Consider the following 16,047-nt stretch of genomic DNA (forward strand, 5'->3'; position numbering starts at 1 on the left):
TCTGTTACTTTTAGCTTGCTTTAGAAAAAAGTGTAAAAAAAGTATATTTGATTAAAGTTCATTCTAAGTTTTATTAAAAATGTATTTACTTTCTTTTAAAAAATCCGCAATTACTTTTTGGGCAACCCAATAGTATTACTGAAAATCGGACAAACATATATATGGGAAATATATCCAAATCTGAACCGATTTTTTCCAATTTCTATTGGCTTTGTTTCTAGGTCGAAAAACATGCCCATACCAAATTTGAAGACGATCGGATGAAAATTGCGACCTGTAGCTTGTACACAAATTAACATGGACAGACGGACAGACAGACAGACAGACGGACATAGCTAAATCGAATCAGAAAGTGATTCTCGGTATACTTATCAATGCGTCTATCTCTCTTCCTTTTAGGTGTTACAAACTAAGTTATAATACCCTGTACCACAGTAGTGGTGTAGGGTATAAAAATATTGAAACAATTCTTTCTGTTCTCTCCCACCTACCAAATTGATATGAGTCATATGCTTTATATGTAGGTTGTCACCAAAACAAAATTTTACTTTGTGAAATTGATGGGAACTTTTGCATAAATAGCTCAAAAATATTTCTATTGTTTCACCACACAAGAATTTATGACCCACACACAACAAAAAGAGATCCATATAAAGTTTGTTGCTTAAATCTTTTGTAAGATGTCCAGATTATCACAAAATTAACTCAACACCTAACAAAAAATACTAGAAATGTTATCACAATACATTTTTATTGACCTCTAATAAAATGTCCGAGTTTATGCTTGTTTACTCCAGCCGAGACAAAACGTTTTAACAATGTTCTTGATTTGTGTTTCAGCTAATAAATTATATGCATTTTGACAAGAGTTTTGCGGTTAATAGGTTTTCAATATATTTTCTATATTTTATGGCTTATTTCATTTTATTAAAGTTTAAAAGATTTCTATTCACTAGAATTCTATATATTGGATATAAATTTTTTATGGGGATTTTAGATAAATTTTCTTTTTCTATTCACCAACAGCGGTTGCTGAAATTTGGCACAAAACATATTGTGAAAGCTTAAAAATGTTAATGGGATCATATGTGAAGCCAGTAAAGGCGTATTAAGTTCGACCAGGCCGAATCGTATATACCTTCCACCATGGAATGACTTTTTCGAATATTAGGGGGACCATAATAGAAGTCATTGTGCAAAATTTCAGCCGAATCGAAAAAGAATAGCGCCCTCTATAGGGGCTCAAGAAGTTTGGTTTATATGGAAGCTATGTACATTAATTATAAACCGATGCAGACTATATTTGAAGGTTGTAGGAGAAGTCTTTGTACAAAATTTAATTTCCTATGGAAGCTATCAGGATTCACTAATAGAAGGTTAGGTCACATGCAAAAACACAAAGTGGATAGGCCCCATAAACATCATTAAGGATGTCAAATCTGACGATTGAAAATGTCATCATATAGGAGAAAACGTAAACAAAGAATGAATGTAAAAAGAGAACAAGTTGACATCCTCAATGCCAAGTACTGCCAAATATTAAAAAAAAAGTATATCGGCTGATCGCTTGGCTTAACCTTATTCAGTGAATCCTGGGAAGCTATATAAGGTTATGAATCGATTTGAAAAATACTTGCCATAGTTTTTGGAAGTCAAAACAAACGATTTTATGCTTAATATTAGCCAAAACGGATAATAATTGCGCTCTCTACCGGCTCAAGAAGTCAAGATCCGAGATCGGTTAATTTGGCAGCTATATCAAGTTATGAACCGATTTTGACCATGCTTAGCACAGCTATTAGAAGTCATAACAAAACACCTCATACAAAAGTTCAGCCAAATCGGATATGAATTGCGAAATCACGCTACACTCTTTAAAAATGAAGGCATTGAGCTAAAACTTTGGACAGGTTCTTTCTTTGTCCATAGGCAGGTTAAGTACGAAGATGGGCTATATTGGACTATACCTTGATATAGACCAAACTGCCAATTTAAGGTTCTAGGCCCATAAAAGCCACATTTCTTTTCCGATTTTGATGAAATTTAACACAGTGAGTTGTTTAAGGCCACAAGACATCCTTCTTCAATTTGGCCCAGATCGATTCAGATTTGGATATAGCTGCCATTTAGACCAATCTCTCGATTTAAGGTCTTGGGCCCATAAAAGGCGCATTTATTGTCCGATTTTGCCAAAATTTAGGGACAGGGGGTTGTGTTAGGCCCTTCGACATCCTTCGTTAATTTGGCCCATATCGGTTCAGATTTGGATATAACTGCCATATAGACCGATCCTCCGATTTAGGGTCTTAGGCCCATAAAAGCCACATTTATTATCCAATTTCGGCGAAATTTTGGACAGTGGGTTGTGTTAGGCCCTTCGACATCCTCCGCCAATATGGCTCAGATAGGTCCAGATTTGGATATAGCTGCCATATAGACCGATCTCTCGATTTAAGGTCTTGGGCCCATAAAAGGCGCATTTATTGTCCAATTTCGCCGAAATTTCGGACAGTGAGTTGTGTTTGTCCCTTCAACATTATTCTTTAATTTGGTCCAGATCGGTCCAGATTTGGATATAGCTGCCATATAGAATGATCTCTCTACTGGGACATTTTCTAAGAGGTCAATAAAAATGTGTTGTGATAACATTTCTAGTATTTTTTGTTAGGTGTTGATTTAATTATACCCTCCACCATAAGATGGGGGGTATACTAATTTCGTCATTCTGTTTGTAACTACTCGAAATATTCGTCTGAGACCCCATAAAGTATATATATTCTTGATCGTCGTGAAATTTTATGTCGATCTAGCCATGTCCGTCCGTCTGTCCGTCCGTCCGTCCGTCCGTCCGTCTGTCTGTCGAAAGCACGCTAACTTCCGAAGGAGTAAAGCTAGCCGCTTGAAATTTTGCACAAATACTTCTTATTAGTGTAGGTCAGTTGGTATTGTAAATGGGCCATATCGGTCCATGTTTTGATATAGCTGCCATATAAACCGATCTTGGGTCTTGACTTCTTGAGCCTCTAGAGTGCGCAATTCTTATCCGATTGGGATGAAATTTTGCACGACGTGTTTTGTTATAACATCCAACAACTGTGATAAGTATGGTTCAAATCGGTCCATAACCTGATATAGCTGCCATATAAACCGATCTTGGGTCTTGACTTCTTGAGCCTCTAGAGTGCGCAATTCTTATCCGATTGGAATGAAATTTTGCACGACGTGTTTTGTTATGATATCCAACAACTGTGCCAAGTATGGTTCAAATCGGTCCATAACCTGATATAGCTGCCATATAAACCGATCTTGGGTCTTGACTTCTTGAGCCTCTAGAGTGCGCAATTCTTATCCGATTGGGATGAAATTTTGCACGACGTGTTTTGTTATAACATCCAACAACTGTGATAAGTATGGTTCAAATCGGTCCATAACCTGATATAGCTGCCATATAAACCGATCTTGGGTCTTGACTTCTTGAGCCTCTAGAGGGCGCAATTCTTATCCGATCAGAATGAATTTTTGCACGACGTGTTTTGTTACGATATCCAACAACTGTGCCAAGTATGGTTCAAATCGGTTCATAACCTGATATAGCTGTCATATAAACCGATCTTGGGTCTTGACTTCTTGAGCCTCTAGAGGGCGCAATTCTTATCCAATTTGAATGAATTTTGGCACGTAGTATTTTGTTATGATATCCAACAACTGTGCCAAATATGGTTCAAATCGGTTCATAACCTGATATAGCTGCCATATAAACCGATCTGGGATCTTGACTTCTTGAGCCTCTAGAGGTCGCAATTATTATCCGATTTGCCTGAAATTTTGTACGACGGATTCTCTCATGACCATTAACATACGTGTTTATTATGGTCTGAATCGGTTTATAGCCTGATATAGCTCCCATATAAATCGATCTCTCTATTTTACTTCTTGAGCCCACAAAGGGCGCAATTCTTATTCGAATTAGCTGACATTTTACACAGGTCTCCAACATATAATTTAATTGTGGTCCAAACCGGACCATATCTTGATATCGCTCTAATAGCAGAGCAAATCTTTTCTTACATCCTTTTTTTGCCTAAGAAGAGATGCCGGGAAAAGAACTCGACATATGCGATCCATGGTGGAGGGTATATAAGATTCGGCCCGGCCGAACTTAGCACGCTTTTACTTGTTTTGTTATAATCTGGACATCTAACAAATGACTTAAGCAACAAACTTTTGTTGTCTGTGGGTCATAAATTCTTGTGTGGTGAAACAATAGAAATATTTTTGAACTATTTATACAAAAGTTCCCATCAATTTCATTAAGTAAACATTTTTTTGGCGACAATCTACATATAAAGCATATGACTCATATCAATTTGGTAGGTGGGAGAGAAAAGAAAGAATTGTTTCAATATTTTTATACCCTCCACCATAGGGGGGGGGTATACTAATTTCGTCAATCTGTTTGTAACACCTCGAAATATGCGTCTGAGACCCAACAAAGTATATAAATTCTTGAGCGTCATGTCATTTTCAGTCGATCTAGCCATGTCCATCCGTCTGTCCGTTCGTCCATCCGTCTGTCTGTGAAGAGCACACTAACTTTCGAAGGAGTAAAGCTAGCCGCTTGAAATTTTGCACAAATACTTTTTATTAGTATAGGTCGGTTGGGATTGTAAATGGGCCAAATCCGTCCATGTTTTGATATAGCTGCCATACAAACCGATCTTGGGTCTTGACTTCTCGAACCTCTAGAGAGCATAATTCCCATCCAATTTGACTGAAATTTTGCATAAAGTGTTTTAGTATTACTTCCAACAACTGTGTCAAGTATTATTCAAATCGGTTAATAATCTGATATAGCTGCCATTTAAACCGATCTTGAATCTGGCCTTCTTTACCCACTAGAGGGCGCAATTCCTATCCGATTTGGCTGAAATTTTGTATGAGTTGTTTTGTTATGACTTCTAACAACTGTTCCAAATATGGTTTAAATCGGTCTATAACATAATATAGCTGCCATATAAACTGATCTGGGATTTTGACTTCTTGAGCCTCAAAAAGGCCTAATTATTATCTATTTTGGCTGAAATTGTGAACAACAACTTCTTCCATGACCTCCAACATATGTGTCAAATGTGGTCTAAATCGGTCTTTAGCCTGCTACAGCTCCCCTTTAAACCGATCTCCCTATTTTACTTCTTGAGCCCCTAAAAGGCCCAATTCTTATTCGATTTGGCTAAAATTTCATACATATACTTCTACTGTTGTCTCCAATAATCAATTCAATTGGCAAAACAATTCTTTTCTTTTGCCCTTTGTTTATCTATAAAGAGATAGCGGGTTTTGATAAAGCTGCCATATAAACCGATCTTGGGTCTTGACATCTTGAACCTCCAGAGGGCGCAATTCTTCTCCGATTTGACTGAAATTTTGCATGGGGTGTTTTGTTATGACTTCCAATAACTGTGGTAAGTATCATTTAAATCGGTTCATAACCTGATATAGCTGCCATATAAACCGGTTTTAGGTCTTGACTTCTTGAGCCTCTAGAGGGCGCAATTCTCGTCCGATTTGTCTGTAATTTTGCATGAGGTGTTTTGTTATGACTTCCAATAACTGTGTTAAGTATGGTTTAAATCATTCCATTATCTGATATAGCTGCCATATAAACCGATCTGGGATCTTGACTTCTTGAGCCTCTAGAGGGCGCTATTCGCATCCAATTTGGCAGAAATTTTGTACAATGGCTTCTCTCATGACATCCAACATGCGTGTCTAATATTAAGACCATATTAGATCAATAGCTTGATACAGCTCCCGTATAAACCTATCTCCCGATTTTGCTTCTTGAGCAGCTACAAGGCGCAATTCTTATCCGAATGAACTGAAATATTACACAATGACTTCTACAATAATCAGCTTTCATTTATGGTCCGAATCGGACTATAACTTGATATAGCTCCAATATCATAATAGTTCTTATTCAATATTCTTTGTTTTTCCTAAAAAGAGATACAGCGCATAGAACTGGACAAATGCGATCCATGGTGGAAGGTATATAACATTCGGCCCGGCCGAACTTAGCACGCTTTTACTTGTTTGTATGGGGTTGCCCAAAAAGTAATTGCGGATTTTTCATATCGTCAGCGTTGACAAATTTTTTTCACAGCTTGTGACTCTGTAATTGCATTCTTTCTTCTGTCAGTTATCAGCTGTTACTTTTAGCTTGCTTTAGAAAAAAAGTGTAAAAAAGTATATTTGATTAAAGTTCATTCTAAGTTTTATTAAAAATGCATTTACTTTCTTTGAAAAAATCCGCAATTACTTTTTGGGCAACCCAATGGTAATTCTCTTAGGCCTTTAACCTCTTTAGCCACTCCGGGGTAGAGTAAAGGGCTGAAATTGTTGACTGGGGTGTAATTAAGCTGATGACAGCTCTCTCCTAACACTGACTAAAATAGATCTCCATGTGAAGCGGCTACCAATCGAGGTTGTTAACCTAGCCAAGCAATCCCTTTAAAATATACATAGCCCCTATGTCAATATTGTAAAAACTTAGTGGCTCTTTATTGTCGATAATGTTTTGTTGTTTTTTTTTTCTTTTGCTTTATCTATGCCGCCTTTACCTCATAACTTATGATGCTGACTTGCTTTCAACATGGTTTTCCCACCATCATCAGATCGGCGAGGATAACAAATTACCTTAGAAATTATGACACTGTATATCTGGTCTGCCTATTTCAGTTACGCTAGCGCTCTGATTTCTTGTCACGTTTCATGTCAGACTTCTATCTCAATTGCGTTGTCAGTACAACATATTTGTTTTTTTTTTTCCATTTTTCTCGAATGTTTCCCAACAACATTGTTGCCCACTTCTGGCTCAGTAGCAAAAATAAATTCAGAATTCATTTCAAATGCGGCCATTCAGTCAGTTGGTCTAACAGTTTTATTTGGCCATAATTCAGAAGCGTCTAACATTAGACATGAGTCATTTGTAAAGGTCGCTTGTCACGTTTTGTTAACTGCCATACACTTAAGTGAGAACGTGTGTGTGTGTGTGTTAGAGTTGACTTTTGATTAGATTCCCCCCCTATGGCATCTACACACAGGCAACTAACTTATCAACAGTTGTATCAATAACTCTAATCTAAGATTTTCTAATAATCAACTCATCGCAGCTGTATGGCGGTGTAGCTGTGATTGTGAATAAAATATGGGTCAAATATTTCATGTTTTGTTCGTTTGTTTTGAAAGAGGTTTGTCAATTCTCCCTGCAGAGAGAAAGAGAGCTAGAATTCTACCCTCCTGAGGGGCTTAGTTAGCATTTCGATACTAAAATCAACGAACTCTGAGAATTGTGCAAAATCAAAACAAACACTTTTATGGCTGATAAATAATTCATGAACTTCTGAAAGGGGCGGACTTGCGGCCAGCGGCCAGTTACCAGCCGGAGGGAAGGACAAAGAGAAATATTCGCAGCTATTATGCTTTTGTTTTCATTTAGCCCAACAACACCAAAGGAACGATTATTTATGATTTGCTGATTATGACTTGTCTCGCAGCGATGTCACATGCATTAATTTTGTTTTGAGTCTGTTTTGTTGGTTCATCTCAGATTGCCCATGTTAATGCCAACTAATACCTCTACTTTCCAATTATGCTCAAATTTGAACAAAAGAACAAAATTTATGCGCTAATAAATTTGTGATTAGCTGTGAATCTCCTGTGTTGTGCTGGAGCTGACCCATAAAGCCATACGTTGATGATTATTCAATCGCAGCTAGATTTGTGACGGCTTCAGTTAGGTTGGCGATGAAATAAATCTTATCTTAGATAAATCCATTTCGAATGATGTTTGAATGCTGTTCTGAGCACTTTATTCCTATTACGTTATATTGCGATGGCATTGAATGGCTATATACTTGATTTGTTATGACCAATTGAGGTGCAAGGTGTGATCAATCAGTTAAATATTTTCCATTTGTAATTGAAATGGAAATGGGAGTGAGCTTGGGATGGGATATTAATTATGAAAATGAGCCTGGAAGTCATAATGCATATGGGAAGTCATTAATTAAAATTTTAAGCTTTGCAATTGGGTTGCCCAAAAAGTAATTGCGGATTTTTTAAAAGAAAGTAAATGCATTTTTAATAAAACTTAGAATGAACTTTAATCAAATATACTTTTTTTAACCCTTTTTTTCTAAAGCAAGCTAAAAGTAACAGCTGATAACTGACAGAAGAAAGAATGCAATTACAGAGTCGCAAGCTGTGAAAAAATTTGTCAATGACAAATCCGCAATTACTTTTTGGGCAACCCAATATTTCACTAAAAGCTCTTTAAATGTCAAAAATAATTATTTCAAGGAAAATGTTGTTCCACATTAAGTTAAAGGAGGCGCAGCGGAGCGGGCCCGGTCCAGCTAGTCCTCTTATATAATCACTTGATTTCCACCTCTTCAAATATTGAACAAAAGTGACTGCTTTTATTTGCATTTGGTGTAAATGGGAAGCCCAATTTCTTTGCTCCTTGGTGATTGTTTACAGTAAACAGCTGTTAATTAGCGCTCATCTAAATGTTTCATTTGTTCCACTAAAGCAAAAAATAAACACTTAATATTAGCTCAACGTTTACATTTTTCTCAAATGCGAGACGAAATTTGGGTATCACACACAAACACACACGCACTCGGCTATCATTATCCCCAAATGAGTCATTTAAATCATTAAAAAACATTTTATCAACCTTAATGGTGATCTATTAAAATGTTGTCACGGAATTTCTTGTTAATTTAAAAATTGTCCCCATTATATATTGGGTTGCCCAAAAAGTAATTGCGGATTTTTTATAAGAAAGTAAATGCATTTTTAATAAAACTTAGAATGAACTTTAATCAAATATACTTTTTTACACTTTTTTTCTAAAGCAAGCTTAAAGTAACAGCTGATAACTGACAGAAGAAAGAATGCAATTACAGAGTCACAAGCTGTGAAAAAATTTGTCAACGCCGACTATATGAAAAATCCGCAATTACTTTTTGGGCAACCCAATATATGATGTTAGGGGTTTTTTTTCTGTCTCCCTCCTAATAACAGCAGCCATCAACACCCATATTCCATTAGATATCATTTCATAAAATGAGTTAATCTCAATTAAAATTTGGACCTGAATAAAGCAAACTCACATATATAAGAGTGACATTATATGTGACAAATTTATTGAATTTTCCTTTCATAAATCATTTTAATTGGTTTTTCTTTCATAAATTGTTTCTGAGGTTTTTTTCGGTTTCCAAGGTAATGTACATTCTATTCATGATATGAATGACAAAAGATATGATTGACACTAAATACCGATGTGAGATGGCGATGGCGATGTAAAGCTTAATTGCTGCTGCATTCATAAACATCAATCAATGGCTTGGACAAAAGTTTTGTGGTTCACTGGTTTTGGCCAAAACAAAAGACTTAAGAAACAAACTTGATTTGCTATAGATATGGATAGATTGGTTATTAACAAGAACATCTGAGACAATGAAAACAACAGAGGGTTATTATAGACATAAACTTTGGATCACTTTATTATATTCCTTTATTGTGGCTCCTACTGGTATGAAAAAAAAGAACCTAGATGCATCAAGGAGGAAAGTGACATACCCTTTCATTGTGGCTCTACTTCCAATTTGCGTCTGTTCCCAGGTAAGGGGCGGCTGGAGGCGAGTGTCGGATCTTGGAGCAAGCGGCTCGCCACAATGAGGGAAACAAACATATGCAATCCCACAAAACCCATGCGTTTGGGGCGCTGACCCAGTAACCCGTCCCCGGAAAACGAAGAGAAACAAAGGAATAGCAAAAACGGACACACACCCCCCCCCCCCCCCCCCACGTTGACGACCCACGCAAACGAAAAAAGGAACATGATTTGCGGATGTGCACCTGGAATGTCCGCACTCTTCATAGAGAAGGTGAAGTTTACGCGCTGGCGGATGTATTAGAGAAGTACAAGGCAGATACTATTGCCTTACAGGAACGGTGACGAATTATACTACACCTGCCATAACACGAGACATGAATTTGGCTGTAGATTTGTGGTTAGTCGGAGACTGAAACACCTTGTCTCCAATTTTACTCCGGTGGATGGGAGGCTAGCCAGAATCCACATAAAAGCCAAATTCTTCAACATCATCCTTATTTGTGTCCATGCCCTGACGGGAGATAAAGACGAGCAGACCAAGGATATTTTCTACGGGCGCCTAGAGAGAGAATATGACCGCCGCCCCACCCATGATATTAAAATCGTTCTGAGAGATTTTAATGCGAAGATAGGGAAGGAAGATTTTTGGCCCAACAGTCGAAAAGTTTAGCCTCCACGAGATAACGTCCAGTAATGGGCTGAGGCTGATAGATTTCGCTGCGGCAAAAAACATGGTAGTTAATAGCACCAGATTTCAACATAAAAATATTAACAAAGCTGCATGGCTGTCACCCGTTCAAAACACGAGGAACCAAATTGATCACGTTGTGATAGATGGAAGGCATTCATCCAGATGTACGATCGATCCGTGGAGCGAATATAGATTCGGATCATTACCTAGTTGCAGCAAAGGTTTGCACCCGTTTGAACATGACGAGGAAAGTACGATCTGACACTGCACGGAAGCTGGACATTGAAAAGCTGCAAACACAACAAATGGCAGCGGCATACTTCACTCGACTGACCCAACTACTCGATAAAAGCACTCCTTGTTCCGATGATATAATGACGCAGTGGCAAACTATTGCCCACTCCATGGAAAATGCCGCGAAATCCGTACTTAGGTACCGAAAGTCTCCTCCAAGGAACCCATGGTGCCACCAAAAGTGTCGAGATGCTACTGAAGCCAAGAATGCGGCATATAGAGTAGCAATCAGTAGCAACGCGTCAGATGAAGGAGACGTATCGGGAGAAAAGGAGAGAGGAGAAACGTCTATTCCGCAGAAAGAAAAAGGAAATCTAAAGACGTAAGTGTGAGCGAATTGAGATATACAGAAGTCAGAATGAAGTCCGGAATTTCTACCAAAGAATTCAATAACAAACCGATGACTTTGGTGCAGACACATTCTCCTGCAGAGACAAAGAAGGAAATCTGGTAACTGACACAGACAACATGCTGAGGATATGGAAAGAACATTTTACCCAACTGCTAGTGTCCGAGGATACCGCAGAACCACTCAATGATGATGGTGTAGAATGTTTACCTCCTAATCAGAATGAGGTCCAAGTAGCAGTGACCCGACTAAAGAACAACAAGGCAGCAGGAGCCGACGGGTTACCCACTGAACTATTTAAGACCGAAGGCGACACGCTGATAAGGCGTATGCATCAGCTTATCTGCGCAATCTGGCTAGAAGAACGCATACCCGATGATTGGAACCTCAGCATACTATGTCCCGTACACAAGAAAGGGGACAAGACGGAATGTGACAACTACAGAGGAATAAGTCTTCTCCCCATCGCCTACAAGATACTCTCGAGCGTACTGTGTGAAAGATTAAAACCTAAAGTCAATGAGATAATTGGGCCCTATCAATGCTGCGTTGGCTAGGTCATGTTATCAGAATGGATGAGGAAGCTCCAACAAAGAAGTCTTTTGAAGGCAAACACGGTGGTACACGCAAACCGGGTAGACCAAAAGCCCGATGGAAAGATCAAGTGGTGGGAGACACCTCAAAACTTGGTGTCAGAGATTTTAGAATGAGCCCAGAAGATCGAGGCACTTGGAACGCTATTCTACGTTCGGCTAGTGGAACAAATATTCTGTCATAGCCAATTAAAGTAAGTAAGAATAATTTTTGTGTGAATAACTTAAGCGCTACTATAAATAGCATGGGGGTGCACTACTACTACTACTTCGGCATTCTGTTTATAACACATCGAATGTATGTTCTTAATCGACATGACATTTTAAATCGCACCACCCAGATCCGAGATGTGGCGATTCTGAAAATTAGGGTAAGGTCCCCTAAGGTCCGCCCCCCTTCAGATATCATTTTGTGTGCTCTCATATAGTACCCTAAAAATAAAAATTTAGTATCCAAATTTGGATGGGGTACCAAGGGGAGCTGCCCCACCCTAAAATCTACCAAACATATATTTAGACCAATCACGACACGAATATGGGACTCAAAAGATAAGAACATGTATCTGATATCCAATTGTCGGACCAAGTGCTTAGGGGCCGCCTCTCACCAAATCTGATATTCAAATATGGGACCAAGTGTTTGGGGGGGCCGCCTCTCACCGAAAACATCCCCCAAAGGGGACAAATTTACGACCATAGCAATATGGGGCTCAAATGAAAGGTCTTTGGGAGTAAAGCACGAATTTGATATCAATATTCCGGAAAAGTGTATATGGGGCCACCCCACCTCCACAACACAGCCCAAATAGTAAGTATTTTCTGACTATTGCAATATGAGGCTCAAATAAGAGGGTTTTTAAAGTAGAACACGAATCCGATATATATTTTCAAGGCCACCTCACTGAGTGGCCGCCCATTCCCCAAAACACCCCCCCAGCCGGTCATGTTTGCCGGCTATGGAAATATGGGGCTCAAATTAAAGGTATGTGGGAGTAGACCACGTATCTGATATCAACATTAGGGACCAACTGTCTAGCGGGCGTCCCACCGCCATAACAACCCCCCAAGTAGGACGTATTTGCTCACCAAGACAATTTGGATCTTCAAGAGAGTGGAACTAAATATTTATAGTTTTTAGGGCCAATACCCCAAACCGGACAAATTTGCCGACTTTTGCAAGATTACATAACGAATTTGATATCCAATTTTGAGGCCAATGGCAAAATGGAGTTCAAATAAATGATATATAGATATATGAGAATAAAGCACGTTGCTGATATATTTTCAGGGCTTAGTGTTTGGGGGACCACCCTATCCCCACAACATCCCTAAATCGGTCATATATACCGACCATGTCAATGTTGAGCTTAAATGAGAGGTATTGGGGGTAGAGCAAGAATTGATAACCATTTTCGGGACCAATTTTCTGGCGGTCTACCCCTTTCCCAAAATACCCCACAAAGAGCAAATTTTTAGTGACCATCGCAATATGGGGCTCAAATCACGGTATTCCGGAGTAGAAAACGAATTTGATATCCAAATGTAGGACCATGTATTTAGGGCATTACCCCTTTTCCAAAACACCCCCAAAGGGAACAAATTTTTCGACCATGCCAATATGTGGCTCAAATGAAAGGTATTTGAGATTAGAAAACGAATTTGATAACCTATTTTGGGACCATGTGTTCGGGGGACGCCTCATCCTGTAAACTCCTCTTAAGCCAAGGGCAATGTGGGGTTTAAATAAATGGTATTTGAGAGAAGAGCACGATTTCAGGGCCAAGTATCTGGGGGATCACCTCTCCCCCGAAAACATCACTAAATTAGACATCATGAGAATATCGGGCTCAAATGAAGTATTTTAAGAATGGAGTACACCTTACATTCAAACATAAATTCGTAGACCAATAAAGATCATTCTTATGGGATTCAGATAAAGGCACTTACATTGTTAAACTGTTAATCAAGTTAGCATGGTATTTCACTAAAATCTCTTTAAATAAATATTCCAAGGAAACTTTTGCTCCATATAAAGTAAAATAATGCGCATCGGAGCGGTCCCGGGTCAGCTAGTTATAAATAAAGTTTGAACATTTTGGCATGTTATTAAATAATATTTCTTATAATCCATAATTTTAATTGTAACACAAGAAAAATCATGTGTGAAAAAAACATACATTTCATAACATCAAAATACATTGAAAAAAGCCGCCCAAACAAGGAGTCTTAAGTATTCAAGTACATGAAAAATTCAATATCGCGTGAGAAACGCGGCAATTTTTTAATACTGCTGTTGCAGTTGCTGCCTTTGATGGTTAATAATTATGCAACCTACCACGTACTTCTATGAAATCATAGAGAAAATATATAAAAATAATAAACAAACAAAAAAAACAGAAACAACTTACCGCCCACACTGCCAATAGCCTTCTCCAATAGTTGGAATTCATTTTTAAAGGAAAATTGAAAACAGGCAACAAAGAAAATTTAGAAAAAAAAACGAATTTTTTCTTTAAAATTTTTTAATTTCTCTTTTTCTTTTTCTTAGGGGAAATTTTTGGTAATTTGTAGTATTTTTCGTTTTTATTTTATTTTTTTTTTTAATTAAGGAAATCGAACGGGCGAAATATTTGCTCCAATATTAAGTTTTGAAAACTCCACTTTCAAGCACTTCCGTTACACATTAATTACACAAACAACATACGCATTAAACACCCATACACATGAACAACACTCTCACATGAGGGAAACAATAACAAAAAAACAAAACAAAAACTCCACAAACGGTGGTGATTAAAATAAACGCAGTTTTGTTAACTCCGGCAGCCGGCAGCTCAAAACCAAAATTCAGGCCTCTTCTTGGCAGCCCACAAAGTCTGTTTTGTCTGTCCGGTGTTTTCTCTGACACAGCGATTTTGAAACTTCGATTTAAGTACACTTCAAAATGTTACACGGCAATCAGAGATTAAAGCATTTCGTCTTCAATCGACATTGTCAATGTAAGCCTCTTGTTGTTGTTGTTGTTTATGTTTATTGCTATAGTGTTGTTATTGTAATGTAATTTATTTTAGAGCACGTTTAATTTTATTGCACAGCCCAAGTTGACGCTGCCAAGCTGAAACAACGACCGAGCGACAAACATTTCATTGTTACAACAAACATAACACTTTGATAAGCTTTTCATTTGCAACATCCACAGAAGCAGTAGCAGCAGCAATAACAACAACAAACACTACTGCAATATGCAGGCCAATAAACCGAGTATAACAACAAAAATAGAGAGCACCAAAAATAAACAAACAAAAAAATTGTAAAAATGGAAAATAAATTTTTTGAGTTTTTTTTTTTGTTTTTGCAAACTAAACGCCAAAAATGTGGGGGATGTTAAAACGTCATTAGGCTGATGATGAGTAGAGCGTTACAATACATTTGTTTTTTTTTTTTTTAAATCAAATCAAAACATAAAAATCGTTATTTTCGTTATTTTTTGTTGTCCGTTTCGAAATCCGTATTTGAAATCGCGCACACGTCTGTTGCTGTAGATGGCTAAATCGCCACTAAATCCACAGCGTATTGAGAGTCTCGGTTTAAACTTGAAAACACCGACAACACAAAGAGGCAGAGCAGAGCGACAAATAGACTAAGCAACCGAACGCCAGACAGACAGACAGACAGACTAACCAGCCCGCAAACCGAACAACCTACCAAACGTTGAAAAGACAAAGCAAAGCGTTTTTGGTGTGTGGCAGGCACCAGCAATGAAACAGTATCACTGGAGCTGAGGCTGCTGCCAGCTGCCGGTAGTCGTCAGGCATTAGTCGTTAGTATCAGAGCTGTGGGCTTTGGGCTGATATTGTGGCACTGTTGGCTCCACTTTGCATTGTTGTTTGCCCCCCTCAGCATAAGTGGCGTTGTGTGGGTGTGTGGCGCATAAAATTGCGAGCATATTGCGGGCCCGCTACGGTTATCCAATATTTGTGCTCCTTAATTGTAATTGTGTGTGTGTGTGGGGTGTTTAAGGAAAATTCTACCCCTTTGGGAAGCCATAGCCATATTGTAATACACTTTGGGAAGCAAATTGGAATTTGCGTTTAATGATTCATTCAGCGTTTGATATTTAACGAAGCGTTTATTAAAAGACTTAAAAACTTGGATTCAAAAATTGGAAAAAAAGAAGACCTAGCATTTCTCGTTAAGAAGATGAAAAAATTCTTGGATTTTAAAACGCTGCGCATCTGAAGTGCAAGGTTTCAAGGAATCTGAAAAGTTTCAAGGAACTTTAAAGGGTCTAAGGAATCTGAAACCTTTCAAAGAATGAAAGGCAGTAAGGAATCTGAAAGGTTCCAAGGAATCTAAAAGTTTCCAAGGAATCTGAAAGATTCCAAGGAACACTGAAGGATTCCGAGGAATCTGAAGGATTCCAAGGAATCTG

General features: G+C 38.2%; 1 protein-coding gene across 1 annotated transcript in view; it reads right to left on the minus strand.

The window, feature by feature from the left end:
- The window catches only part of LOC106084448 (uncharacterized), a 78,406-nt gene extending 63,229 nt beyond the window's left edge, over positions 1 to 15,177 (minus strand). Inside the window, exon 1 of the mRNA XM_013248137.2 lies at positions 14,024 to 15,177. Coding sequence (XP_013103591.2) covers positions 14,024 to 14,065 — 42 coding nt within the window. The 5' untranslated portion in view covers positions 14,066 to 15,177. The remainder of the gene's footprint in view (positions 1 to 14,023) is intronic.
- Between the last annotated feature and the right edge of the window lie 870 nt (positions 15,178 to 16,047).

The sequence above is a fragment of the Stomoxys calcitrans genome, chromosome 1 (genome assembly GCF_963082655.1).
Source record: "Stomoxys calcitrans chromosome 1, idStoCalc2.1, whole genome shotgun sequence".
Taxonomy (NCBI): domain Eukaryota; kingdom Metazoa; phylum Arthropoda; class Insecta; order Diptera; family Muscidae; genus Stomoxys; species Stomoxys calcitrans.